General features: G+C 54.1%; 15 protein-coding genes across 15 annotated transcripts; 4 read left to right on the forward strand and 11 right to left on the reverse strand.

Annotated features, from left to right (window-relative positions):
* Window positions 1-51: 51 nt before the first annotated feature.
* Window positions 52-3,123, reverse strand: PHYSODRAFT_332296 (hypothetical protein; the record flags this gene model as incomplete). Its single annotated transcript, XM_009529281.1, has 3 exons — window positions 52-72; window positions 135-269; window positions 1,024-3,123. The coding sequence occupies 3 exons, from the start codon at window positions 3,121-3,123 to the stop codon at window positions 52-54; spliced, it is 2,256 nt and encodes a 751-aa protein (XP_009527576.1).
* A 251-nt stretch (window positions 3,124-3,374) lies between these two features.
* PHYSODRAFT_332297 (hypothetical protein) lies at window positions 3,375-4,373 on the forward strand (the record flags this gene model as incomplete). The annotated part of the gene is made up of 5 exons (XM_009529282.1): window positions 3,375-3,391; window positions 3,457-3,655; window positions 3,743-3,849; window positions 3,909-4,209; window positions 4,347-4,373. 5 exons carry the CDS (start codon window positions 3,375-3,377, stop codon window positions 4,371-4,373), a joined length of 651 nt encoding a protein of 216 aa, XP_009527577.1.
* Window positions 4,374-4,984: 611 nt separating this feature from the next.
* Window positions 4,985-5,443, reverse strand: PHYSODRAFT_497999 (hypothetical protein; the record flags this gene model as incomplete). The annotated part of the gene is made up of 2 exons (XM_009529283.1): window positions 4,985-5,284; window positions 5,357-5,443. 2 exons carry the CDS (start codon window positions 5,441-5,443, stop codon window positions 4,985-4,987), a joined length of 387 nt encoding a protein of 128 aa, XP_009527578.1.
* A 227-nt stretch (window positions 5,444-5,670) lies between these two features.
* PHYSODRAFT_559286 (hypothetical protein) lies at window positions 5,671-8,563 on the forward strand. The gene has a single exon (XM_009529284.1). It carries the CDS (start codon window positions 5,704-5,706, stop codon window positions 8,500-8,502), a length of 2,799 nt encoding a protein of 932 aa, XP_009527579.1. The 5' UTR covers window positions 5,671-5,703; the 3' UTR covers window positions 8,503-8,563.
* A 1,131-nt stretch (window positions 8,564-9,694) lies between these two features.
* Window positions 9,695-10,054, reverse strand: PHYSODRAFT_416638 (hypothetical protein; the record flags this gene model as incomplete). The annotated part of the gene is made up of 1 exon (XM_009529285.1): window positions 9,695-10,054. A coding segment is annotated over one exon (360 nt), but the record flags the coding sequence as incomplete, so codon positions are not given.
* Window positions 10,055-10,246: 192 nt separating this feature from the next.
* Window positions 10,247-10,690, reverse strand: PHYSODRAFT_414736 (hypothetical protein; the record flags this gene model as incomplete). The annotated part of the gene is made up of 1 exon (XM_009529286.1): window positions 10,247-10,690. A coding segment is annotated over one exon (444 nt), but the record flags the coding sequence as incomplete, so codon positions are not given.
* Window positions 10,691-10,963: 273 nt separating this feature from the next.
* PHYSODRAFT_499128 (hypothetical protein) lies at window positions 10,964-11,599 on the reverse strand (the record flags this gene model as incomplete). The annotated part of the gene is made up of 1 exon (XM_009529287.1): window positions 10,964-11,599. One exon carries the CDS (start codon window positions 11,597-11,599, stop codon window positions 10,964-10,966), a length of 636 nt encoding a protein of 211 aa, XP_009527582.1.
* Window positions 11,600-12,712: 1,113 nt separating this feature from the next.
* Window positions 12,713-13,508, forward strand: PHYSODRAFT_351350 (hypothetical protein; the record flags this gene model as incomplete). The annotated part of the gene is given in 4 exon segments (XM_009529288.1): window positions 12,713-12,778; window positions 12,798-12,972; window positions 13,200-13,301; window positions 13,372-13,508. 4 exon segments carry the CDS (start codon window positions 12,713-12,715, stop codon window positions 13,503-13,505), a joined length of 477 nt encoding a protein of 158 aa, XP_009527583.1.
* Window positions 13,509-13,640: 132 nt separating this feature from the next.
* PHYSODRAFT_256501 (hypothetical protein) lies at window positions 13,641-15,751 on the reverse strand (the record flags this gene model as incomplete). The annotated part of the gene is given in 4 exon segments (XM_009529289.1): window positions 13,641-13,847; window positions 13,939-14,455; window positions 14,472-15,640; window positions 15,740-15,751. 4 exon segments carry the CDS (start codon window positions 15,749-15,751, stop codon window positions 13,641-13,643), a joined length of 1,905 nt encoding a protein of 634 aa, XP_009527584.1.
* A 4,247-nt stretch (window positions 15,752-19,998) lies between these two features.
* On the reverse strand, window positions 19,999-20,289 carry PHYSODRAFT_422277 (hypothetical protein; the record flags this gene model as incomplete). The annotated part of the gene is made up of 1 exon (XM_009529290.1): window positions 19,999-20,289. A coding segment is annotated over one exon (291 nt), but the record flags the coding sequence as incomplete, so codon positions are not given.
* Window positions 20,290-20,557: 268 nt separating this feature from the next.
* Window positions 20,558-20,984, reverse strand: PHYSODRAFT_421263 (hypothetical protein; the record flags this gene model as incomplete). Its single annotated transcript, XM_009529291.1, has 2 exons — window positions 20,558-20,723; window positions 20,794-20,984. Coding segments are annotated over 2 exons (357 nt in total), but the record flags the coding sequence as incomplete, so codon positions are not given.
* A 143-nt stretch (window positions 20,985-21,127) lies between these two features.
* PHYSODRAFT_499623 (hypothetical protein) lies at window positions 21,128-21,298 on the reverse strand (the record flags this gene model as incomplete). The annotated part of the gene is made up of 1 exon (XM_009529292.1): window positions 21,128-21,298. A coding segment is annotated over one exon (171 nt), but the record flags the coding sequence as incomplete, so codon positions are not given.
* A 318-nt stretch (window positions 21,299-21,616) lies between these two features.
* PHYSODRAFT_420634 (hypothetical protein) lies at window positions 21,617-21,832 on the reverse strand (the record flags this gene model as incomplete). Its single annotated transcript, XM_009529293.1, has 1 exon — window positions 21,617-21,832. A coding segment is annotated over one exon (216 nt), but the record flags the coding sequence as incomplete, so codon positions are not given.
* A 1,375-nt stretch (window positions 21,833-23,207) lies between these two features.
* On the reverse strand, window positions 23,208-24,052 carry PHYSODRAFT_500314 (hypothetical protein; the record flags this gene model as incomplete). The annotated part of the gene is made up of 4 exons (XM_009529294.1): window positions 23,208-23,401; window positions 23,467-23,568; window positions 23,633-23,722; window positions 23,791-24,052. The coding sequence occupies 4 exons, from the start codon at window positions 24,050-24,052 to the stop codon at window positions 23,208-23,210; spliced, it is 648 nt and encodes a 215-aa protein (XP_009527589.1).
* A 284-nt stretch (window positions 24,053-24,336) lies between these two features.
* On the forward strand, window positions 24,337-25,948 carry PHYSODRAFT_332303 (hypothetical protein; the record flags this gene model as incomplete). The annotated part of the gene is made up of 2 exons (XM_009529295.1): window positions 24,337-25,030; window positions 25,089-25,948. 2 exons carry the CDS (start codon window positions 24,337-24,339, stop codon window positions 25,946-25,948), a joined length of 1,554 nt encoding a protein of 517 aa, XP_009527590.1.
* Between the last annotated feature and the right edge of the window lie 401 nt (window positions 25,949-26,349).

A 26,349-nucleotide genomic window follows, 5' to 3' on the forward strand; every position in this document is an offset into this window, starting at 1 on the left:
CCCATGACTGCCTGAGCGAAAATGCGCTCGACACTGTCGACTTGGAGGCCCCTAGTTGACGGCATCACGGAGCTAACGTTAGTACCGCTGCTGCTGCTTTCGTTTATCAATCGGGCGTCGCGGAGGATTTCGACGAGTCGGGCGCAGTTAATTGAGGGCAGGTCGTCTCCAACTGCGGAGGAGTCGTAGAACTTGAACAACCCGTAGAGCTGGTTAACCTGGTTTTGCGTCAGTGTCTTGAGCGCTGAATTGTTCAAATTCCAGTGGAACTGCGGCGTCAAAGTAGGCACCGGACAGGTGTTCGGTCGGTGAGTTTCGGTTGCTGCAGTGGCTTCAGGACGATATTTGTTGACAGTTTTGTTGGAATGCTGACGCAGCAGACACGACGAGCCGCCGACATTTGTCTTTGTGCACTTTTTGGCTCCTGGAGTGGGAGCGGTGGCGACTCGAGTATCCATGCTCTCGATTGTCAGGCGTTCATGAATGAGTTTGCAATCGATACTTCCACTCTCTCCGTACCAAGGAAGGCCATTCTTGGAAGACAGAGGCAGGTATTTTTACAGACAAGCATGAGGGTCGGTCTCCTTTAGGAGTTCAATGAATCGAAGACAGAGAAACTCGCCGCAATCTGAAGACTGTCGAACGAAGGGTTGGTTGAGCTCAAGGCTCTTCGGTGTTTTTGATGTGGCTGCCTAGTCTCGACGGGAATCGAAGAGGGCTTAGATGGCCACTACGAGAGGGCATGGCTTGGTGGTATGTGTACAGTGCCGGCTGGAGAGGCGATGCCGCATTCACATTGTGGACCCACGTGTCGCTTCCAGCAACCTGCCACGTTGCAAGGAGGTCTTTATAGTTCTTCGGGAGTTTGCTCTGTGAACGGGTAGACTTTGAATGGGGTGGAACTTTCGCTTGTTGCCATGGTAACCTGTGGATATGGTCTGATGGAGCCGAGGAGATTTGGCGGCACCCTTCGGACCTTTGAGATACTGAAGCGGTAGCAAGGGGTTGCCTTGGAGGTAGCACTGCAGTATCCCGCGACGTCTTGATAACGGGGGTGCTGTAGTGCGGTTGTCGTTCGTTCAGATCTTGCAGCATTTTATCCACGACAATGAGTTGGCCAGCAGGACGCTGCTCGAAACCGCGCTCCATTCTGGTTATCACGCACTTCTTCAGCATACGTAGCGCGGTGGCCAAAGTCTTTTGAGTCGGCAACACGGGCTTCGTTCGTGTCGTCTCGTTTGGTGCTGTCGCGTAGAATATCCCCTCGCTTTCGGTGATTTCTTTGGTCGCAAACACGAGGGAGATGGTGCAGCAAATGGCTCCATCGTGGTCACCACCGAGCAGCAAGAAGATACGGATCGTCTTCCTGTTGCTTGCACTTGGGGGTTCACACACTTCAATCGTCATAATCGGTGGGCATAGCAACTCTGGCTCATGGTCTGCGTCGGAAACCTGGTGAAGAGCGCTCACGGTGTCATTACTGTTGGGAATGTTAGTGTCCAAGGAGTCCGCCTCCACAACTGTGGGCTCTTTCTCTCTGGCTGTGGCTAACAGCGCGGATTGCCTCCGGGATGTCGGCTCTTCCTGGTTAATCAACTCTGCTGCCACGGACGTCATGGCTTCAGCTTTGTTGCTGTTGATCGACGACGTCCTCCAGGGCAAGACGGCTTTTCTCCTGTTAGCAGTGGACGGGTGGTGAACGAGGTGCGCCTTGGAGCCGCGCGACTTCGTCATACGGATCGGACCGTCTGAATCGGAGGCTTGGCTTAGCGTTGACTTGCGTGGCTTCAATACACCCCGTCTCCTTCCACGCTCTTTGGCACCTTTGGAGCCTTCCGTGCTGGCGCTTTTGTCTTGCACTGGAACATCGTTCAGTTCCAGTAAACTTTGGTTGTCATCGTCTGCGTTTGGTTCGAAGGAGAGGCTGTGTCTGGCTGTCGTAGCTGCTCGGGTCAGTCGGATCTTCATCGAGGCAAGGCGTGCTGCGGAGGAATGTCGCTTGGCCTCTCGAGTCACCTCAATGGCTAGGAGCAGCTCCGCTAATGTCATCTCACTCTCGCTGCTAATTCCACCGCCGGTGCCTCCACCACTCATCGGGTTATTAGAAGCAAAGAGCCTCGGGAGCACCGAGTACGGATCAGGAAGGTCTACGCGTTTGCCCAGACCCGAGAGCAGCGCGAATATCTCGTGGCGTGGCAGCACTCCGCGTTCAGAGACATCATACAGACGGAACTTGTCCGAAATGAGTGCGATCGTGTCGTGCTCGAAGCTCGCAAGCAGGCGATCAGGGATATGGTAGAGCTTTGCCACTCTCTCCTGCCTGAGCTCCTCGAGCGCCATGTCGCTCTCACAGTCGGCGATGACTTGTTGGAAAGACGGCAGGTCTCGGAAGTCTTGTTGACCGTCTTCTGGCTGAGGGAGCGGAGCATGTGATTGCTCGGGTATCCAACACGAAAGCGTGCCACCCGTGGGGAGGTGTCCGATCAAGCCCTTCTTCGCCGCTGAAGCGTGATGCTCGGTGCCAATCGAGCAGGCGAGAAGCCTCGGAAGAGTCTGGCGTAACGCGTCGGTGGGATGCTCCGACGGAACCAGCAGCATCGCGCAATTCATGATGGCGCCGCAGAAGAGCGAGAACGTCAGCGCTGGCTGGTCGTCTGCGTCCAAGTAGACGCGCATTTTGCCCATGACAGCCTGTGCGAAGATCCTCTCGACACTCTCAACCCGAAGTCCTTCCGTCGGTGGCACAACCGAGCTGGAACTAGGGATAACATCATTGTTGCTGAGCAGTCCGGCGTCGCGCAGGAGCTCCATGAACCGCGTACAGTTGATCGAAGGCAGCGCGTCTCCAATCGTGGACGAGTCGTAGAACATGAACAACCCGTACAGCTCTTCGACTTGGTTCTTTGGCAGCATATTGAGAGCTGAGTTGTTCAGGTTCCAGTGCAGGTGAGGCGTTAACGTCGGCGCGGGGCATGTTTGCGGCCGACCCTCCTCTTCTGGGGCTTCCACAGCGAGGCGCTCCGCACTGAGAGTCCTGACATTTCGCAGCAGATGCGACGATCCAGGGTTCTTGGACCACCGTTTGGCCTTCGGGCCTGAAGCAGTAGAGACACGGGGATCCATGCGCCCTGCTAGCCAACCCGCTTGCACTGCTGATACTCGTTCCCTGATCAAATGCGCTGTAGTTAGTACGAGCGAGTATTTTAAGCAGCAGAAATACCAACAGACAATGTGATACGCAACGACAGTAATTGCCAGATTCCGGACCGGAATCCGGAAACCTGTCAAACCTGCAATAGAGACACACTGGCGAAACATAAAATCACTTGTGCCAATCAGGCCCACTTATTCATTCCGGACAGCGATAGAAAGGTATGAAAATCGGGCTATTGTAATTTACAATTTGTAAACATCTCGGTTCAGTATTTTTAAGCACGACGCAGGGACGGATGGCAGGCGGCTAGGAGTGCATGGCGGAGGACTGGAGCGCGAGGAAGAGGACAGGTCACGGTGCGCCGTGGGCGTAGATGCTGTTGTGCCCCACCACGGCGACACGAAAGCGGTGATCGGCGGTGGCCACAGCTTCAGCGTGATCGCGAGGAGGAACGCGCAGAGCGCCGTGCCGTCAGGAGGCGCTCCAGCGGGCGAGCTGGACGTGACCGCGCGAGCATAAGGAGGAGGCGGGCGCGACGAGTGGATGCTCAGTCGCTTCGAGGCGCTGAGTGACGCCGTGCGGCCCTAGGAGCCTCTCCGTCGAGGCCGAGCTGTACGCCATGGAGGCGACGCGGCAGATGCCGATGCGCAGGCAGCGCATAGCGAGCGCGATGTGAGGAAGGAGGCGCTGCAGGAGTAGTGCGCGCACGGGGCGGTGGTGCTGGGCAAAGATTAGGCACGTGAGAAGGAGGAAGAGGAGACGGAGAAGCTCGAGGCGCATACGGCGACAAGCGGGGCTGCGCGTTGAGTGAAGTGCGGCCGACTGAGGACCACCACCCGCTCCAAGCGGCGTCCGCCGTCCGAGACGAAGGAGACGGTGCCGGCGAAGGCGGTGAGCAGCGAGGTCGGAGCGATGACGCGACCCGCATCACAACAGTCACGACGAAGAAGCACGTGAAGTTCGAGAGCAAGGTCAAGGAAGCTTTCCATCGAGGTGGCGCCTTCCCGCCAAGAGCAGGAGCTGCTGGCACAGCTGGAGCACAAGGTCAAGGGGCTGTACGTGCAGGAGGGTGAGGGGGGGGGGCTGGAGGACAAGTCACAGAGGAGGAGCAGGCGCGCGCGGAGTGGGCTGGACTACACGGGACGCTGTCCTCGGCACCATACACACCCGGGTGCTGTGCTGTGGCGCGCAGTCCAAGCGGGAGAAGACGCTGAAGTAGATACGGCGGCAAGGCAGCCCAACGTGGACGGTCGGGACGACCAATGCGTAGCTAGACCCAGTAGAGACTACAGAATTTTGCAAAACTCGGAAGTTCGATGATCATCTAGGACATTAGTTATCTACTGAGCTTATTCTGCCTTTCGTTTACTCGGCCACAGCGGTTTGCGTGTTGGAGTCGGCCTTGAACTTCCAGCGACGGTTGTCGAGACCGCGAGAAGCTCGCTGTCAGTCTTGGGCAAGTCTGAATGTGGCTACATCCGGCAGGTATAGCACTTATCGAGTAAGAACGAGAAACATCTTTAGTTTTGTATGATTACTTATTTGCGCGAAGCAGGAAATTCCGGACGATTCCAGAAATAAGTAGGAATGGAATAAAACTAACCCTAATGAGCGACGATTGGATGAAAATAGGTAATTAAGCATCAAATGGTAAGAAAAAAATCACTGATTGGCTTCAGCGAGGTGGCAAGCTTTGCATAGGGGTCGGGTGTCCGGCCAAATACTACTTATCCTACAATAATAACAAACACCTGCTCGGTCACAATTAGCCAACACATCATTCCACAAATGTAGCCATGTTTGTCGAGATAAGAAGAAGAGAAGGATATTTTAAAGCAGCACTTGGCCTCGTAGCTGGCGACACATGGGTACATCGCACTGCAGCGCCTGGCAGTGCAGCGCGTGGTACGTGAACAGCTCGACGACCGCCGTGGCGATGGGGTACGACCGCCAGCGTTCACTGTGAGACGCCCAGCAGGCCGCGCGCAGGAAGCGCTTCATGTGCGAGCAAAGCGCACGGAACTCGGGGTGTCGGCACTGCGCGTCGTCGCAGCTGCACGCGTGGGTCAGCAGCAGGTTGGTGCGGTCCTTCTCGTCGTCGGGCACCGCCGCCTGGTACGCCGCTGATAGCTAATGCAGGTGCAGTAGTATTAGTGATAACACGCATGTCATGTCAAAGTGATGGATGCATATCAGTCTCACCGCTTGCGCTACGGCGTCGCCCGCTGCGCCGTTGGCCTGAGCCCCGTTGGTCTGTACGCGCTCCTGCTTGATGCTGACGTTGGCCATGGGCTCGGACGGCTGCGCGCGGCCTTGATCTGGCGTAGAGCGGCGGAAAAGAGTGTAGCCATGTTGGTAGTGAAAGGTACACTGTACCATTGGTTGCTCCAGATGTAACGATTTGCAGCATGATGCCCCATACAAAAAGCAAGTCAACTGGTTCCTTACCGAAAGAGACAGCCAACAGACACGTCAGTGCTCCGACAGCGGCAGATCTCACTCCTGCGCTGCCAGTTCTTCGCCCAGGTGGGGCGCTCTGTAGGCTGCGCATGGCGTCTTCTTCTTCTTCTCCGCCGTCCCCCGGCTCCAGCGAGCTCTCGTTCGCGTGCGTAACCTCGGCGCTGGCGTCGCTCTGGGCATCCGCGTGCGAGGCGAGGCAGAACGTAACCCGGCAGAGGTTACTCTTCTTCCTCAAGCAACATGTACCCATCTTAGAATGGCTACCGGCGTACGACCTGAGTGAGGACCTGCAGTTCGACGTGGTGTCCGGGGTTACGGTCGGGCTCATGCTCGTACCCCAGGAGGTATCCCTTGCAGCCATCATGGGCGTACCCCCCATCTACGGGCTATACACGGCCGCGGTTGTACCCATGATCTACCCGCTCTTCGGCACCTCCCGGGTGCTGAGTGTGGCCAACGGAGCTGAAGTGAGTCTACTCGTGGGCTCGGCCATCAAGAAGGTGGAGAGTGAGGAGGAACGGATCGCTACCGGTATTCTCCTGAGCTTCCTGAGTGGCGTGGTGCTGCTGTTCATGGGGATGTTCCGACTGGGAGTCATCGCCGACTTCTTCTCAAGGCCCGTCATGGGTGGATTCATCTCGGCCGGAGGTGTACTCATCATGCTGTCCCAGATGAATCTGTGGCTGGGGATCGACATCAAGAGCAAGGATCTGCCGGTGCTGACGGTGTGGGATCTGATGGAGCAGTTGCCACACCTCAACACCTTCAGCTTTGCACTCGGTACCTTTTCAATCTTGGTGCTGGTGGGCATGCACGAGCTGAAACGCCGCGTGGTGAGGAAGCTGGCTAGAGTCGAGGAGGAGCTCGAGGACCAGTTCGCGATTGAGACGTCCAGGGCGCTGAATCAACTGTCCATGAGCATGAGCTCGAACGGCGAGCAGAGTGACATGAGTGAGGACGAAGAGGAGGACAGTCAGGACGCCAAGGATGATCGACAAGCGGAGGGCAGCTATGGTGGAGATATCGAACTGGGGGACGCCCCCAAGCCAAAGAAACGCCAGCCAAAGAGTAGCGATGATGAAGCCAACTTGGACGTGGAAGACGTGACGGTATCGCCGCGTGGATCGAGGTGGGCCGACTTGCCCGCTGTGTTCACGACGGGCTCGCTGCGACGTCGGGACTTCATGGTGTCGTCCCCATGGGCCTCATCGTCACGCAATAGTCGAGATCTTGGTGCTAACGACCTGGATCTGGCTCGCTCTACTCGTCAGAGAGACCTGGCTGCGATTACTCGTAGCACTCGTCATGGACGCATGGACGACGAAGGTGTGGGCTTTTCGCTTTCGGACGAGGATTACATTACTATTGAGAGACCGTTGGACTTTGGCACTCCCCCTGATGCTGCTGCTGGGATGCACCGTTCTAGCTCGGATGAAACGGGCGTAGCGCGGACTTTGCCTAGGATGCACCCAACCCAGCCTAAGGTGGAGAGACCCGGGCGCAACCGTGGCGGAGATACTGATGACGACGATGACGCAGATGCCAAGGCTGAGGCTGAAATGAAGAGACGTGTGAAGGAGCTTGCTTCGCCTGCGAAGTCAGAGACTGGGTCGGAATCGGCGACTTCGACTACGGCGCTTACTGGACGCATGCTTGCAGCGTCGTCGACGTCAATTCGCATATTGCGCTCGAAGATGGCTGTGCTGATCGCGCTGCGGTTGGTGTGCGACTTGGGTGCGTTCATGGTGTGTCTGCTGGGTGGAATCGTTGGCTACTTGGCCCCAGAAGGTTCTCTTGCTCTTGCCGGGGATGTCCCCGGTGGTTATCCATCACCGCTAAGGCCCTGGTATGGATTGAGTACGAACATTATCGAGGCTGATCGTCTGTACCACCTCTTCATCGACACGCTGTCGATTGCCATCATCTCGTACATGTGCAGTGTCGCCATGGCCAAGCGTCTCGCGATTAAAGAAGGCTACAGGATCAGGCCAAACCAAGAGCTCATCGCGCTGGGTTTCTCCAACCTCGTTGGGTCTTTTTTCCAGGGTATGCCGTCCACCGGAGGTCTTTCGCGTACTGCGGTGAACATGCAGAACGCCCGCACCCAGCTTGCGAGTGTGATCGCAGTGCTGGTCGTGGTGTTTGTGCTGTACACATCCACTTCAGCTCTCGCGTACCTACCGAAGGCAAGTCTCGCTTCCATCATCATCGTCGCTGGCTACTCACTGATCGAGATGAAGGAAGCCAAATGGCTGTATCGTGTCAAGCGCGACGAATTTTATGTGTGGCTGGCGTCATTTGTGCTGTCGTGTCTGCTGGGTGTGCTGCCTGGACTTCTGTCCTCCATCTTTTGCTCGCTGATTGCTGTGATTTACAAGACTCGTCGCCCGACCGTGTCCATGCTGGGTGAGGTTATCGACGAGGAAACCGGGGGGAAGCGGATTGTGGAGTTGGACTTGTACCCCGACACGGCGCATCCGTTGTCTGATATCGTGGCGATTCGAGTGGAAGGCGCTCTGTACTTCGCTAACTGCGAATACATTGAGCGCGTGGTGGAACGGGAGGTGCGCAGGCGCCACGAGACCGAGGGCGTGCGAGTCCGTGGTGTGGTGATTGATGCAGGCTCCATCATGGACTGGGATACCACGACCATCCAGATGATGAAGCATTTGAAGGCCGAGCTTCGCGGACAAGGCATCATGCTGGCGATCGTGAACGCACGAGACCGCCTGCAGCTTCTACTTGAGACGTCCGAGTTCCTCGTGGGTATCGTGCACAGCGATGCTCGGATCGGGTTCACCGAGGCCATCACCGCCATCCGCGAGGAAGACATGCCTTCGGATGAGAGTCAAGCCTTGGCGCGTGCCACTCGGGTGCACAGCATCTAGAATGGGGGGTCCAAGGCAGTCGAGTTAAATGTCGTTGTAATAATGAAGTGACTGAAAACTGAACGTCGAGCGTGGCGCCAAATTGAGCTGCTGGGTCTGGAAATAGCGGAGTTACGTGAGTGGAAATGGAGAAGGTGATGAGGTTGAGATGCCCCAGTTTACAGAGCTTTGGGACGGAATGGAGACTGTCCCCGCCCCTCAGTCAAAGCTGAACGCGACTGCGGTAGATGACCCCAAGCGCGTCTCCATATCGGCGGATGACGTCGAGAAGTTGCTGGACAAAGTGACGAACCACATCCAGTCGATCTCGCCGCAAGACGAGCTGCACGCGCTCGTGACCGACTTCAAGGGGTTCATCCAGCGCGGTAATATCGTCGACCTGGCCATCGGTATGATCATGGGCACGTCGTTCACGGCGATCCTCCAGTCTCTGGTGGTGGACATTCTGTCGCCGATCCTCAGTCTCGTGTCGACGCGCAGCTTGGCAAACTACTACGCCGTGGCAAGGTGCCCCAACGACCGCAAAGACTGCAGCAGTGCTACGTGGGAGACCCCTCAAATGGCTCGCGACCACGGAGCTATCACTGTCAACTATGGACTCTTCATCGAGAACGTCGTGCGCTTCTTCATCAATGCCATCTTTCTCTACTTTGCGGTCAAACGAGGTACGCCCCCTCCACCTGGTGGTTTCGAGCTGAACTTGATCACTGACTGTTATACATGACTTGGATCTCTGCAGCGATGATGGTCGTTCAAGGCTTAAATAAACTGATGAAGGCGGATCTCATCAAGAAAGGACTCAAGGTGGCGCCTACCGAGACCAAAGCTGCAACGAGCACCTAGCAGACCTCAACAATGTTTAACCCCTTGGTTCCCGGAATCCAGGACCCAAAACACATTAACTACGGTACTCTATGTCGTATCTTACGACTTTGTTTTTTCACTGGGAATTTGTATGCTGTGCATAATCCTGGGTGCATTAGTTTTGAGCAGGTTCTCTCTCGCAATGTCGTAAGTCTTACGACTTCCGGTGTCTCGGCATCTTCACAATGTTGTAACTTACCCCTTTTGGCTGCACAACTCTGTACAGTGAATCCAGACTCAAGGAAAAAGACAAGGCAAAAGATGCAAGACTTCAAGAAAATTGCCATCACAATCCAACCAAAACTGACACGCGGAAGGACTGGCACCATGTCTTTTCCTCACCCTTGTATTCACGACGGATCTTGTTGCACAGCCAGCATTTGGCGTCGTCGACAGAGCAACGCTCGCAGAAGTACGTGGTAGCGAACGACTTCTTCTTTCCATTTGTACGCAGGAGAGAGCACACCTTACATGAGCGCTGCCGACGCTTTTGAACACCGCTGACGGTCACCCAGTCTTCGGATTGCTCCAGCGCATGCGTGAGGCGAACCGGTCCACGTCTGCGCTTTTGGCTGCTTGGTAGCGGCGAAGCATCCACGCCGTCAAAATCATCGGCTTTGAGCTGCAAAAGTTGGTTCTGCAATACGCCAAAAAACTCACCGCGTTTCAGCGGCACAGCCCCGTCAAGTCGTGCTGCTTCCTTGTGCAAAATGTAGGCGTTCACCAAGGCTAGATCCACGAAGCCCAAAAACAAGCTCTTGTAATACTTTCTGAACTTGGTAGATTTCTGCAGCGAGAACTTTTGTAGGCGCAGTTGATCATTCACATCTACGCCACCCATCCAGCGCTGGTAGTCGTTCACGGCCGCCGGACACGGCACCGTAATGGGGCCCACTTGCTTGACGTTGCGGTCGATTGTCGAAGCTGTCATCGCTGATCCCGTGCACAGATAGTGTACCGGCTTGCGGTCCCACCAGTGAAGCGCTACCATGCTTGGAACTGCGACCGAGCGCGAGAACGTGAACGTGCCGCGAGGAATAAACGCTGGTCGCGACTTCCGCTTCTCTACGATGTTTTGGTCCAGTCCGAGACGGTCAATCATGATAGTTCCGATCACGTACACGCCCATAGCAAGCAGCTCGATCGCCAGAAGAATGGAGGAATAGAAGCGGTCGACGACGACTAGGTGCCAAGCGTGTCGTGCATTGCTGTCGAGCACTATCTTCAGATTTCGAACGACGGCGGCAGCTCCAGTTTTGTGATCGAATGCGCTTGCACCACCGTCACTAGAGCTGCGCTTGCCCGCATAAATTTCAAACCTAGAACGTTACGACATACAGATGTACACGTTAGGAACAAATAGTAAATACAGAGGAGTGTGCAAAGATATTATAACATACCTGTGGCAATACGCAGTTCTTGAATCGCACAGCATGAACATTTTAGAACCATAACGATGGGGTTTGTCTCATGAACATTCGAGTCGTATTGCGCTTTGAGGTCGAAGGAAGCACGCCTTCGTCAAAGGAAAACACAGCCGGGAGCGTCATGCGGCTAAAAACTGCTGCTGCAGCTTGTTCACAACTGGGCGAAGCTTTCATAGTTCGTCACGTGTGCGAGTGGCCTTGTTGTCGACAAAGTGCAAGTCGCGTAAGATGCTTTGACACCGATTACGCCCCATAAACCGACCGAACGTCCCTGCCGGAATAGCGCCATCTTCAGTCATCGACCAGTGATCAGCAAAACGACGCCGCTGCGGGCAGCGCATACGGGCAATGAGAAGCCCAACGACGTGCAATATCTTGTGGGTCTCATACAGCGGACTTGACTTTAAGCGCCGACGAATCTGAGCCAACGTTTTGCGAGGACGCCCGCTAACTCGGATACCTTGCTTAGCTAGAATAGCTTCAGCGCGCTGGTCCAGTTGCTGCTTGTTGTACTCGTTCGTCTCCTCGGTTATCGTGACTCGCAACGACTTCGGCATGAAGTAGAAGAATGTAAGTAGGGGCGAGTGGCAAAGAACACGCAGCTCAGCAACGGGACGGGCTTCTTCCATCTGCAAGCCTGGGTAGGGGGTCACGCCATCCTCGAACGCCGACGACGCAGAAGTCCACTTCTTGGCACGTAGTGCCGCTGCTCGCTGCTCGGCTTCTTTTTTGGTAAGAGAGTTATTACCACTTAGAAGCGATGCGATAAACGCTTCATCCAACTGTACAGTGTCGTCTTCAGACATAGTCTCCTCGTCGTCACTAGCAGCACTGCAGTCATCGTCATCATCAATGGCGTCTTCTCCCTCACTCTCTTCGGAGCTAAAGCTCTCATAGTCACTCATACGCTCGTCTTCAGGAACGATGTTGATGTCCTGCTTCACTTGGACGCGGGGTCGTAACACTCGCCCTGCTGATTGTGCTGGGGCCTGCCTTGCCTCTTCCTCACTCGTTACGCCCGCTCGCCGATCTCCTGTAGCCGCAACTTGCTCTATGTCATCCGACAACAGCGTACTCGGGGACAAATCAAATGCCCGGGACACAGCGGTCTGGGAGAGCTCAACGTTTGGCTGACTGGGGGCTTCATTCAACGCGTCCAGAGTGTGCTGAGAGAGCTGGGCAGTCGTGTCGATCTGCGACGCACGGATATCTTCATCCCCTTGGCCGTCGACGTCAGCAGCGGTGCCCTTTTCGCTCTTGCTTTCGTTGTCGTCATTCGTGCTGCTGCCTAATAGTCCGGACTAGATCGCATGCTGAACGACTGCGTCCTCGCCTACAAGCACAGTAGCGCCATCGGAGCTTACGTAGCTCCAGTCCTTTTGAATCCCTCTTGGACGTTTCGCGGTCCAGTCTGGCGCCAGAAATGCCCGAAGTCGATCTCCCGTGCGACCGCAGCGACGGCCGCAGTCTTCCCACGACGACTTGTACGAATGCGCGCCATCCGGCAAGTTCTAGAATGACTCCGGATCCCATCGCGCAGCACGCCCGCAATCCTCCGTCTCTCATTCCCGCTGACCTGTCTTTGAATTTGTCTATCTTACCTCTTGCATCTTATTTTTTGGAAATGACTTGCTTTAAGTATTGGCCAAGCCATTTGCTATTGTAGCTTCCTCAATGTCGTATTATACGGCTTTGCCAAAACGCAGTCGCCAAAACGCAAAGTCGTAACTTGCGACGTTGGGAACCAAGGGGTTAAACATGGCTGCATTTTCGTTAAGTACGACACCTGTCGACGAATCTGATCCTCTGCCGCTCGCTCATCCCCTTAATTGTGGAGACCAGCGAGTCTGAAGTTCATTCACTTGGACTCCCGCTCTGCCTTGAGCTCATCCGTCTTTAGTCCTTAGTTGTCCGCTACCATGCGCTGGAATCCGTTCGCTGCACCCCCGCCACCCCCGCCGGAGAATATCTCGCTGCTCGATCGAGTGCAAGACCGTGCAAGAGCTGGCGAACCGGGAGATCGTGACGACTCGTGCTCTCCTCACCGACTTCCAGGAGTTCATCCAGCAGGGCAACATGCTCAACATGGCGGTGGGTCTCATCCTGGGCTCGTCCATCTCCGCCATCCTCAACTCCTTGGTCACGGACATTCTAGCGCCGATCATCAGCCTCTTCACAGGTAAGGCGAACGTGACATTACCATTGATAGGCTTAGTACTAACTGGGAGTTTGACTTGTGTGTAGCTCGAGGAATCGCAAACCACTACTGGCCGTTGCGATGACCAACGACTACACCCGAGTGCTCCAGTGACTCGTGGCAAACTTGGAAGGAAGGTAAGGGGACAGATTGTTTTATTTTTTAATTTCAAATAGGGTGGACGTCCAACTTGCTCCGTTGACTTGTAGCCCGGGACGCCGGCGCCGTAACCATCAACTATGGGCTGTTCTTTGAGAACATCATGAACTTCGTCATCAACGCTCTCTTCCTCTTCTTTGCTGTGAAGAAAGGTGCGTAAAATAAAAACGATGGCTGTGGTCAGGGGCGCTTACAATAATGTTGTGCCGTTTTGCGCAACAGCACGCGAGTTCGTGTTCAAGCTCAAGGTGGGCGTGAAGAAGCAGTGCCCGTACTGCAAGGAGTTCGTGAAGGGAGCCGCCACGAGATGCAAGGACTGCGGCTCAGACATCAGCACTCCGCCCAGCGCAGGATAGACTTCAAAGGTTACTGCCACGTTGATAATGTACATGTACTGCAGTCGTGCGGATGAAACGAGTATGCTTGTATACGAAATGGATAAGTTCATTGGTTTTATCTACAGAGGATGCACTGGCTGCTTACACCTTGTCCTACACCGTCGACAGTCGGGACATGGAGGATGGAGAAGTGTGGCCCGACGTCGGTAGATCGTGCAGCATGCGCACGGCCTCTTCGACCGAGATGCTGGGGTCCTTGGCCAGGATGCGCTTGATGATATTCGTAGACGCCACGTTGTCGTGCAGGCGGCTCTTGGCGTTCGCGATGGCGAAGCTCACGCCGCGCACCGCCAGCTTCTCCTGCATGTCCGACACCACCTGGATCGTCGTGGCGTCCAGGTCGTTCATGTTGCATGTCCAGCACAACCCCGCGCGTGGTGACACCGTGCGCCTGAAGACGAACCATCTCGCGCTCAGCGAAGAGAGCCACGCGCTCGCAGTTGGCGAAGTAGAGCGAGCTGTCGACGCGGATGGCGATGACGTCGCCCAGGTCGTGCGCCTCGGAGAACAGCTCGCGGTCCAGGAATCGGCCGTTGTCGAGCTCTCCGAGGATCACCACGGGCGACGTCTTGGTCTTCCACATGAGCGCCAGCACGGAGCAGACGATGGACGCGATAAGGCCGTCCAGCACGCCCAGACCCAGCGTGAGGATGAAGGACGCCGTCCACACAACGAACTCGTCGCGGTTGACGCGGTAGAGCCACTTGGCCTCCTTGAACTCGACCAGCGAGTAGCCGGCGACGATGATGATCGAGGCGAGTGTGCCGCCCGGGAGGTACGCCATTGCGCCGGTCAGCGTGTGCAGCGCGAGGATGACGATCAGAGTAGTGATGATCGACGAGAGCTGCGTGTGCGCGTTGAGCAGGTTCACGGCTGTGCGGGACATGCCACCCGTGGGGGGGCATGGCCTGGAAGAAGCCGCACACGACGCTGGCGATACCCAGGCCCGTGAGTTCCTGGTCGCAGTTGATGTCTTCGCCACGCTGAATGGCTAGACGCTTGGCCATGGCAATACTTGACAGGAACACGACGACGACCACAGTCAGCGAGTTGTACAGGATCGTTCCGAAGCGGTCGCCGTCAATGAGGCCCGAGTCGAAGCCATACCAGGGCACCTTAGGGTCGGGGAATCCGCCGGGGATCGAACCCGTGAGCTTCAGGCGCGATGAGCCAAGCGCCCAACCGATGATACCTCCAACAATGCACACCACCAGGGGGCCCAGGTCACAAATCGTCCGTACGATGAAGATCCCAAGGAGCCTAGTGGTGGACTTCTTTGGGACTTCATCCGCCAGGTTCTTCTCTGCAGCTTCGGTCACTGGAGTGTAGTCACCGCGACGGTGGAGCGAAGTCTCCATGCTCACGTACTGCTGGTCCGTGAGGGAGAAGCCATGACTGTGCGAGACCTCGTTGTTCATTACGGGCGTCTGGATCTGCTCGATGTCCTCGGACTTGACTTGAGCGTCGTCCTTGGTCGGCTTGTCCGGCTCGAAGAGCTGCATCAATACAGGGGACGGGAAGAAGCGCTTCTTGAAGATCTTGACTCCGAGCAGGTACGCGATCGAGATGGCGGCCACCGCGAACGCCGTCAAGTTGGTTTTGCCGATGTGCTTGAAGATCTGGTACACCGTCTGCGGCGGGTAGTCCTGCGACGGGAACTTGATGCCCAAGGCGTTGGAGAACTGCGACAGCATGATGAGGATCCCTCCGGCCGACACGAAGCCGCCCATGACCGGCCGCGAGAAGAAGTCGGCGAGCTGGCTCAGATTCAAAACGCGCACGAGCAGCAGGATGCAGCCACTGAGGAAGGCCATCATGATGCCCGTGGCCACGCGCTCGTCCTCGTCGTCAATGTCCTCCAGGATGGTGCCGACCAGCAGCGACACCTCGGAACCGCTAGAGACCGACAGTACCGTGCTGGAGCCGAAGATGGCGTACACCAGCGGCGCCGTGGCGGCCGTGTAGAGTCCGTGGTGGGCCGGCACGTTCATGATCGTCGACAGCGACACCTCCTGCGGGATGAGCATCATGGCCACCGTGATGCCAGCCACCACGTCGAACTTGAGGTCCTTGGCCACGTTGTAGCGCGGCAGCTAGCGGAAGATCGGCGCGTAGTGCTGCAGCTGCTGCCCCCACGTCCTCTTGGGCAGCGCGAAGCGCTCGCTCTCGCGGTGGCCCGTGAGTCGGCGGACGCACGACGCCATCGCTTGGGATCAGTCTGCGGTGGACTTGGACTTGAGCTGCGCGCCGCAAAAGCTGGAATGGGTCTGCGTGTCCTGGATCGATTCGAGGTGGTCGGTCTCAGCTCCGCTTCAGCCCCGCGCGGAGAGACGTGGCCACCGCAGACGACTAATGCGACTAGGACACGCGCCGAGTACAGTAATGCTTCGGAGGCTTCCGTGCTCGCCAATGACGGCGGCGAATGCGGTCGAGGTGGCGGGGTGGGATTACCTGATGAAGGTCGACGGAGGACCGAGTGCAAGCGTTTGTCAGGATTGATGCTGCGGCAGCCAGCAAGATGCAGGCGCCGAAGCAGCGCTGAGAGCAAGCGAAACTCCCTGCTGCGGGTCCCGAACGCGCTCGCAAGCAGGATGACAGACAGGCCCCTCGCTTGTCGATAGCGTTTGGGGTCCGACATGTAGGTAGAGTCGGTGCTGTCGGTAATAGCAATGGAGGTGAGCCCCATCAAACGATGACAAGCCGGACTGGGATACCAAGCAGGAATGCCGAGAAGCTCTGCAGGTGAGCCTTCCGCGGGGAATCCAGAGGATATTCGTTCCTGGGACGGCATCTACCTGAACGGAAAGTCATGAAGCGCGGCGGCGCCTGACTCACGGCTGCAGTGGAGACTGTCGGTCGGACTTCGAGTGATGGACAGATGGTGGTCTATTCAACGCCGGAATGCCGTGGCGTGTGTCGACGGTGCTGCGCAGCGTCATTGGCGTGCGCTGTCGCCAATGCGGGCCCCAGAATACAGCACGTCAACACGCGAGCCCCTTGCGCACCAAGGTGTCCACATAACCATCCTTTTCGGCTGCCTGCTCCATGGCATCGCACGACGTGCTGTGGCAGCCGCCCGCGCTCAAGTCAGCACGAAATTCCTGACAGAAGGAGCCATCGGAGCAACAGGATCAAAGCAAACAAGCAGCAACTCCGAGTTTTACCGCCGCCACGCCAGTCAGTTACCCATCCTATCCGCCGCAGGGCTGTGGAAAATATGATTGCGATTGTAATCCAAGATTGTCAATCACAATACCTAAGTAATTGATTGTTCCGTGATCTCAATCGACAATCCCGTTCCCATATTGTCCCTTTACTGATTTTGAGGAATGGCGTTACAGCAACCATATGACGATAACACGACAGAAATTAAAGCAACCACAAGGCCTAAAGCAACCCTAAAACCAGCTGGCACCCGGTAATTTATTTTAAATGACGCGTAAATGACAGGGACACGTCGCCCTCGTCATGGTCTTGCTACATATATCTCTAAATTTAGACACGTCGTGGTGGCGTCTAACTGATGTTCTCTACACAGCAATACGTGAAACACATGACAATATGTGTCCCACATTTTCAACACTTGGCAGATTTTGAGCGACAGCAAAAATGGAGAAGAAATCGCTGGCACATGAGCTGGTGCGCGCGAGAATCGCCGAGATTGCACTCCTCAAGAAGCTGGATGAGCTTACCGAGCATCTGGAAAAGCTTCTGGCAGCGCAGCTACAAATCTAAGCCCTCGTCGAAGATCGCGAAGTAAACAGCTATGCGTTAGCAGCCGTCTCGGGCGATGAAGGGGCCGACCAAGGTGGTCTCACCGCAGAGGACGACGCTGTTTCCCTCGATGTTCTACTGGAGCTGGCGGTGCGAAAAATGAAAGACTAATGCAGCATAGACTCTGTATTTAAAGGTAAATACAGACTGTGGTGTTTCTCAGAGCTGGTTCTGTAGCTGGTGATGAATCTGGCTAGTTTTAGCGACGTCGCGTTCAGAGAGATGACGTTCTTGGGAGTAACACATGATGACCCACAGCATTTTCAATCGCATCACCTTGACGTCGTTCTTGGAAATTCTAGAAAGTTGCATCTGCAAGTTCCCCGTAAGATAGCTGTGCGCTTGGGCTACTACCATTACACCACAGCTAGCAAAATCAGGTTGTTGAGGGGCACAGATCCACTCAATCGGATCGAAGAAAAGATGGCCACGGGGGTCAGAAGCCTTGTGCCACCGTTCCACATAACCACGAAGCCCCTCCTTTCCTTCATTTTCTTTGTCTTTCGGAATTCCAGTCCACACGATTTCCATTTCATGGTGATAGTCATCATCAATGAGCGGCTCGTACATGTAAACATGCACCCGAAGCTTGCTTGTTTTTTCCGTGTAGCGTAGGCGAACGATAATTACCCCCAGTGGTCTGCGTGCAGATTAACAGGGTGGATAATAAAATTCGTTGCTGCAAGTGCTGTCTTAGGGAGACTTGGCCATCCGATAGCCCATGTCAGTGATGACAGCACATGGCACTTCCCCACCGATCTCGCAAGGGTCTCCAAGCAAAAGTCCACAGGGCTATCATTTAGCCATCCACGACACGATGTTGTCGAAGCTGATCACGACTTTGTTGGAGAGCGTCACAAATTCAGTGCGTAGCCCACTTGAAGTAAACTTTGAGATAATTTCGTTCGCTAGACCTCGGTGCCGCTCGGGAACAGCATCACGCGGTAGTCCTGCAGTTGCTGTCTCCGCAGCGAAAAGATCCACGATGGAGTCAACTTTACGCCAATCTTGCTCCAGCCACTTTCGGTCCTTCAACCATGAGGTACACTTCGCCTTGATCGCGTAGAATCCTGTTAGAGCACCTACATATTGGCTAGAAACATAAGCATCTTAAAGTAACCCTATTAAAGCAACCATATCGCTAAAGCAACCATACCCGCTAAATTTCCACAGTTTTGGATCCATCGCCAAGACGACGTCGAGAACAAGTCCTTGCTTCTTGGCCTTTTCATCCAGTACAATTGGCTGCTTCTCCTTCCGGGTAGTAGTCGTTGCTGCCTGCATTGATAGGGCGAGGTCTTGTGGAATTACAAATGTGTGCATGTAGTCCGCAGGTCGTACAATTTCTCAATGACAATCAATCTTCCGAGCTCTTAGATAGGCATCCTCCAGCTGAACAGGATACTTCGACAGCATCTCCATCACACGCTTCAGATTTGAGGTCTTTCTGGCCCAAATCAGGAACTGATCCAAAGTCACGGCAAGTTCAGTGGGGTACTTGTGAACAGCAAGACGGTCGGCTTTGAGACTGATCGTAGTTTGCCTCAGCTGTTTCGGAGTTGACCTTGACTTTTCTTGGCTTGGTGGCTTAGGAACTCTAACGACATCGACCTGGCGCACGCGCGACTCTGTGTCAGGCTTCGTAGTGCTTGAAACCTTGTCACAGCTACTCATTCCGCAGCTGGCATGAGATTTCTCGTCGATGGGGGGGTCGAATTGGAGATGACTGCGAAAGGTGAGTGCGTTGTGTCGGTAACACACTTTCGTCGGACTCGTAGTCGCCATAATTCATGGTCATGGGGCTGCTTTCCAATGCGTCCATGAGCGTCATAGTCCCCATTGCCTCCACGGGGTCCAGAATGGAGTCTGAGACAGGTTCAGATACATCTTCTTCTTGCTTGCTATCTTCAGCAGATTCTGTAGAGCTCGGTTGGGGGGCAGGGTTGACACGGTTGAGCCCTATGTCGATCGTTTCCTTCCAGGCACTTAGCTCTTGGTAGAAGTCTGCACTAGACAAATCTGACAGGTGTTCCAATAGCGGTTCCAGCATCGCTTTTGCGTTTGCGTATTTTTCAGCTGAAGACAATACAACCTGGTTTGCCCGTTCACCTCGCCGTAGCCGTACGTACGCAACTTGCTTCCTAGCTTTGGTTGGCGAAGCGTTACCCCCGCCCCCCCCCCCCCCCAGCATAAAGTGGTTGTTCTGGTTCAGCCCCAGTGTCGTTCGGCAACTTTACTTCCGGCAACCTTAACTTGGACATCCGCACAATTGGCTGTAACATTTCCGCTGCAGCCGTCAATTCGTTGTTCACTTCCAAGGTCTGCTACGTACTCCACCGATCATGAATTGCCATAGCTGGAAGCAGTTTGAAGCCTCGCGTGCTAAGTGCATAAGATGACGACATGGTAAATGGTGACTGCTACAAAATAGACAAGTACACGTCCACTCCACATCGTGACAGCGAAAGGTTTGATTCCCGCAATAAATTTTCCATTGTGAAGGACTCGACGCTGTACGCTCACAAGTCGCATCTGCCATGAAGTTCACAAATCGTTCCCACTCTTTTCTCACTTTCTCGAAGATGTCAGGGTACAGTCGAGTTGCTACCGTCCGGAGAAACATCGGTATGGTTTTAGGAACGGGCGAAGTCGAATGGTGCTGCGCGATGACGAACTCGATCTGATGAGTTATCATGATTTGATGCTGCACCAAGCCCGCAATAGTCTTGTCAACTCGTGTCTTGTGCCCCAACAGTATTTTCACTTGATTCCAGTTTGACTCGATCCTGTTCGTTGTAGTATTCCCAGCCGTGAAAAATTTGCTGCGAGCAAAGTTCGCCCACATGTCACGACACGAATCCCAGTTCTTTTCAAAGTACGAGAATAAAGCTTGTTTCTTGTTGTCTTCGCAGTATTGGTTCAATGCACCGTAGCTAGAATCGTAACCTGTCTCTGTGGAGCTGCATATGGTTTATTTTCCAAAGTTAGCGTTACCACAAGAATCATAAATAGAACCTGTTGCGTACCTGTACAGCGTTTTTTATCATCAGGTTGAGTAACTCGTCGCGTTCAGACACCTTCAGCTTGTATGGGGCCCGCTGCATCACCTTCATCCAGTACGAAATGGCATGGAATTGACAAAGTAAAACTTTCGCAGCAGGAAATAGTGTTTTCAGCACCCTCCACTCAACGAAATCTTTGTCGATCACGATGGAGGATATCATCCGCCAACTTGGGTTCTTCTCTTGGAAATACTCCAGGATTGTTGTCATCATCGGAGCTCGTTGGTTGAGGCATATGAAGTCTACAACTGGGAACCCACTACCAGTAGCGGTTGTGACGACAAGACTCCCTGAAATATCCAACACACAACAGTAGAAAATCACTTTGTTAATAAGGTTGCTATATCATCGATATGGTTGCTATAACTACGCAAGGTTGCCGTAACAAAGATAAAGTTGCTATACCGAACAACTCATACGCACCCAAGTGATAGCCCAAATTGTTCGTGCCGTGAGTGAAATCCATCGTAAGAGTGTCGCCCCAGCGCTCGAAAATCAACTTCTGCGCCTTTGTTTGCATCACGATACCGCATGTCACGTCCATTTGGTCTTGAATTACAAGGACGTCACTACCGTCTAACTGACGGATAGCTTGCAGCATGTCTTTCAAACGGGCCTCCGCTGCGTCGTGTCCCATAGTACTGCGGATCAGATTACGGGTCTGTTGAGGTGTTATTTTGCAGCCTAGCAAACACACAAAGCGCGAACAGTAACGTAAGTATCACTGCAGCATATCATATATAACTACGTACCGATTCTCAAATTCAGGAAGTTCGTGATGTGCTTGGAAGAAACACTAGCATCCGTTAAAGTCTTAACATCTTCGAGATCTTGCTCGTCCAACGGAAGTGTCTTTGTTGTCAGGTACAACGATGCTTGCGTTCGGGTGGTCGGGTGCGTGTGGGTAAAGTTCTGGTTATCAATAGCGACATGTGAGAAATACTAACAAAGCAAACAAATACACGAAAAGGCAGATACCTCGTTTCTTATGACAATTCGAAATTTGCCATTTTCCATCCGCTGAACGGTTGGTGTCATGCGTGCAGGACACCCGCAATAGTCGCCTTTTCTATTGCGATGTCCCTTGGAGCGCAACGCTTGCGAAACACCGTGTGTACAGCGGAGGACCTTGTGACTCCAATTAAAACGTGAAGGGATTTGGTCCCGATGATTGCTGCATATGAAAGGGGGTTTCGTTAACAACTTAAATTTCTCATCAAACAGAGGTCACACATACCTGTTGTACTGATTTCGTGTCTCCGAGCTTCGTACTCGAAACTTGAGGTGGTGCTTCTGCTTGTATATTTTCAAGTGTGCGTTGAACTTGCTCCAACTCTTGATAATCGCTGGGGTAAAGGGCGGAACGGCGTTGATAATTTCTTCGCGCTCTTTTTTGATCTCCCGCAACTCGTCAAGGTGCTTGCTTGATCGCTTCCGCGGTATGTACTGCTTGTTCCGCTTGGATAAACATGGGGCCGAATCAGCGTCGACAGACTCGTGAAGCTGCAGCTCCGCCTTACGCTTTTTCGCGAAAGATTGGGCTTCATCCCCAGCAAAAAGCTTGCATTTGGCCAGAGCGGTATCCATCGATCCCAAAGTGAATGTCAATATTAATGATAGCGCAACCTTTTTGCTTAAAGCAACTTTAACGAGAATACCTGGTGTTTTCTTGCGTGCTGTGGCTTTCTTTCTCGGCTCGGGGCTCTGTTTGCGTGTCCTGCGTTCTAAACAAACTAAAAAATACCCAATACATTATCAGTTCAACTCAATAAGTGTCAACAACAACCCAAACGAGTCTTACCCGCTTCTGCTTCGTCTTCAGTGCTGGATTCTCCGTCGTCGTCTGCCTCCTGTTCATCGTCACTCGCCTCCTCTTCATCGTCGTCACCCTCCTCTTCATCGCTATCGCTCTCCTCGTCATCATCGACCTCTTCTTCGTCTTCCTCCTCTTGGTAGCAATCCTCCGCCTCTTCGTCGCCGTTGTCTTCCTCATCCTCCTCATCCAGTACAAAGTCTTCGTCGTCGTCTTTTTCAATCCCAAGAGCGGCGTACATGTAGTTTAGCTCCTCGTTTACGTTCCGCAGCTTTTGGCCTAAACAATACATACCGACAGAATTCAAACAAAATGTGAGGCACGTAGATACTCTCGTTGCCACCAACATGGAGCATACTGATTACCGTTTATAATGGCTCCCCCCGCAGGAGCCATTGGTCCCCCCTCGCCGTTTGGTGCTTGACTGATTCGCGAGAGGTGCGTGCCCCACGTGGCCTCCGTTCAGCAGCGCGATTCTTAAAATGAGCGGCTGTGAGGTGGCGCACTTAATGACATCGTACCTAATCAGAAGCGCACTTTAGCGTGATTTGCGTACCTAAGGGTTTAATGGCAATTTAAACATTTAAATTACGCTCGAAATTTTTGAAATCCCTAAAAGCAACCATACATGTCTCAGAATGACTTAAAGCAACCATACTTATGGTTGCTCTAACCACTCCCGATTTTGAGCCTTTGCCAGTGATCCGGTAGCGCAATATGCAACTCCAAGCCCATGGAACCGATCCTAGACTCATCAAAGCCTTTCTGTGTCTTCTGCTACTTCGAAATGCGGAAATGAGGGGTCATTGGGTGCCCGAACGGGGTACACGCTCAACATAAGGAATACAAGACCCAACATCGCCTTTTGCCAAGGCTTTTGAAGGTTAACATGTATGCAATTGAATAAGCACAGATCTTAGGGCGATAGCGCCCCCAAACGAGTAAAAATATGAACCTAGCAGAGGAAATACAAGCGAAAGCTTAGATTGCAATCTTTTGTTTTTGGGATTGTCAAGATTCAATGATTGATTGTTTCAGATCTGAGTCGCCAATCAATAAACAATCTATATTTCCACGCGCATTCGGGGGCGAGTCGATATCCGAGCCGCACTCCTTGCACCGGGTGGCATTGCCCTTCACGAACTCCTTACAATAGGGACACTGCTTCTTGACCAGCACGTTGCGCTTGAACACCACCTCAAACACTGCACACAAATTCAATTCAATGGACTCCACTCAAAGATCTTCCAACGTCATCGATCGCACCCACCTTTTTTCACCGCGAAGAACAGGAACACGGCGTTGATGAGGAAGTTCATGACGTTCTCCACGAACAGCCCGTAGTTGATGGTCACCGCGCCGGCATCCCGCGCTGCAACAGAAATTACATCAACATTAGACATACCCTTGCGCAGTGGCTTATACGTTCGTGGTACCTTGCTTCCATGTCTCCCACGTCGTGCTCGTGCACCCGATTGCACTGGTGGGGCACCGCGCGGGCCAGTAGTAGTTGGCAAGGCTGCGCTCTGCGGCACAGTGTACAATTGTCAACAACATACCTACCTTTCATTGTATTGTACGGAATAGTGTGTACCCGAGAAGAGGCTGATAACTGGCGACAGGATGTCGACCACGAACGAGTTGAGGATGGCGGAGAAGCTCGAGCCCAGGATGAGGCCCACGGCCAGGTCGATCATGTTGCGCTGCTGGATGAAGTCCTGGAAGTCGCCCAGCATAGCGCGCACACCGTCCGCGTGGAGCATCGAGTATTCCTGGAGACGGCCCAAGAGCGACGTGCTCTCGGGTGGGGGCGGAGGGGGCCGCGGCGTCAAGAATCGTAGCGGGTTCCAGCGCATGCTTGTCAATTTCCGCCTGCTGGAAGAACGCACTCAGATCGTACTTAGATGGAAAGTGTAGCCATATCCACAAGTTGAAGAGGGCTGCTCCGAGGAACTTGACAAGTAAAAGCAGGCTGCCCCTGCTACAGTAATTCGAGGCGAGATGACCCTGCTACCAAATCTTTTTCACGCGGATCTTTCCGGATCTTCTTACCGCCAGTCGTCGCGCGATCCAAATCGGACGGCCCATTTAGCGTGTCATTTCTCGCGTGTCATTATCCTTTTGGCGTCGTCGTCAAACCATGCCATCCTCTCGGTCGATGGTCGCTCTCTGGCTGGCAGCCGCACTGCTTTGCCTCGCTAATGGCCAGCAAGTCGGAACATCCTGCCCGCAGCCTCGCATCCGCAAGTCCTGGGACTCGTACACTGCCGCGGAGAAGGCCCTGTACACTGAGGCGGTGGGCGTGGCCATGGATCGCGGTTTCCACCAGAAGTTCGTGCAGATCCACACGGAGCAGCTCACGGGACTGGAAGCGCATCAGTCGTGCGTCTTCATCTACTGGCACCGGATGCTGCTGCTGGGCTACGAGAACATGCTGCGTAGCCTCAACACGGCGTATCAGTGCATCACGCTGCCTTACTGGGACCACCTCTCGGGATCCGCTCGTCAGGCGAACAACAACTGCTCCAGCATCGAAGAGTGCTCCTCTATTATCGCCGACTTTGGCGGCACAACTACTGGAGTGAGCAAATCGCTGTCGGTTTACGGCTCAAGTATCCCCAACTCGATCAAGACGGTCTGCGTGACTCAAGGCCCGGCCTACCGCTTCTGCGGGAACAACACGGGATGCGCCCACTGCATTCTCCGGACACGCAGCAAATACCTGAGTGCCACAACGTATCCGAACGAGGCGTCCTTCGGGTCGGTGTACCAGCAAGTATTCACGTACAGCGACTCGGGAAGTTTCACCTCTGCGGTCGAGCGAGGCATCCACAGTACGTACCCCTGCTACGATATTTTTTAATGCAACACGCTAACTTTTGTCATCTGCAGACACGATTCACAACGCACTGGGTGGAGTGATGACGTACCTGCAGGCCCCAGTTGATCCGGTGTTCTACTCTCATCATTCACTGATCGACTTGCTCCAGACCATCTACCTGAAGTGCCAGATTGGCGATGAGAAAGCTTTTCTATCAGCAGAAAACAAAAGTAGCGATCCGCGGGTCTGGACGTCCTGCACTCGGTCCAATGGTGGGAACTTCCGGGACTCGGATAATATCACCATGCGTGCACTGGCGAACGATGGCAAGACATACGTGAACGTCTGGCAGGACCCGAACAACATTTTGTACCCATTTTTCAAGGATATGCCGTACCAGTACGCTGACTACGTCGACGCCAAGGACCTGAAGGGCTACAGCTACACGTACGATATCAGCGGCGGGCTGGCCAACATGTACCAGAACTGCAAGGATTCCAACACCTTCAGTGCGATATCGCTCCTCGCGGATAGTCAGCAGACCACCAAGAAGAAGAATCCGCTGCTTCCGACGATATCCGAGGGCACGGAGGAGGACGATGCAGTGCGCCTCTGGCACATTGCGTTGTTTGAAGCTGCACAGATTGTCGGGTTCCAAGACTGGGCTGCGAGAGATCAGATGGAGATGATTGCGTGCGTGCATCATGGGGAGTGTATCGGCCCTATCGACGACTACACCAACCTGTTCCGAACCAACTTTGGAGTCACGGGCCACACGCGCTGCTTCTCCATTCTCCAGGACATCATGGAAGGCACGCGTATCATCGGGATTCCGATGTGGCGCGAAATCACGAGTCGGTTCTTGCCCTGCCCTTTGCAAGAGGAAGATGGCTCGGACTCGGAGGGAGGCTCGGAAGCCGCGGTGGCATAGGCTTTTCTTGCGTTGAGGTCGAAGTGGGAGATAACCAATCCTTCGCTGCCTTGAAGCAGCCATGTTATGCATGTACTCGTTTGCCTATGATAACCCCCCCAGCAAATTCGCCAGCGTGTTTGTCCACAGGTCGACCATTAACGTTAATATAATTGTTGTAATACGCAAGATGATGGAGCCCAAACGGAGATTCACCGCTCGTTCAGTAAGTAAAGTACCACGAAGAAAATTAGCACCGGATCTTGAACAACGGCAGCTCAACGAGATACATGCACGGGCTTGAGCTCGAATCTCGACGTGCGTGGATACCTAGCAGCAACATTGGGGCTTTCCCAAGGTGCACCATGTCGCAGTGATCGACGGGCGGGGATGCGTCCCGCGCAGGATTTATTCGCAGCCAC

The sequence above is a fragment of the Phytophthora sojae genome, assembly GCF_000149755.1.
Source record: "Phytophthora sojae unplaced genomic scaffold PHYSOscaffold_4, whole genome shotgun sequence".
NCBI lineage: Eukaryota > Oomycota > Peronosporomycetes > Peronosporales > Peronosporaceae > Phytophthora > Phytophthora sojae.

What these genes read in the sequence shown, in the direction of transcription:
- PHYSODRAFT_559286 (XM_009529284.1), top strand. Translation starts at nt 5,704, where the DNA reads ATGGCGTCTTCTTCTTCTTCTCCGCCGTCCCCCGGCTCCAGCGAGCTC.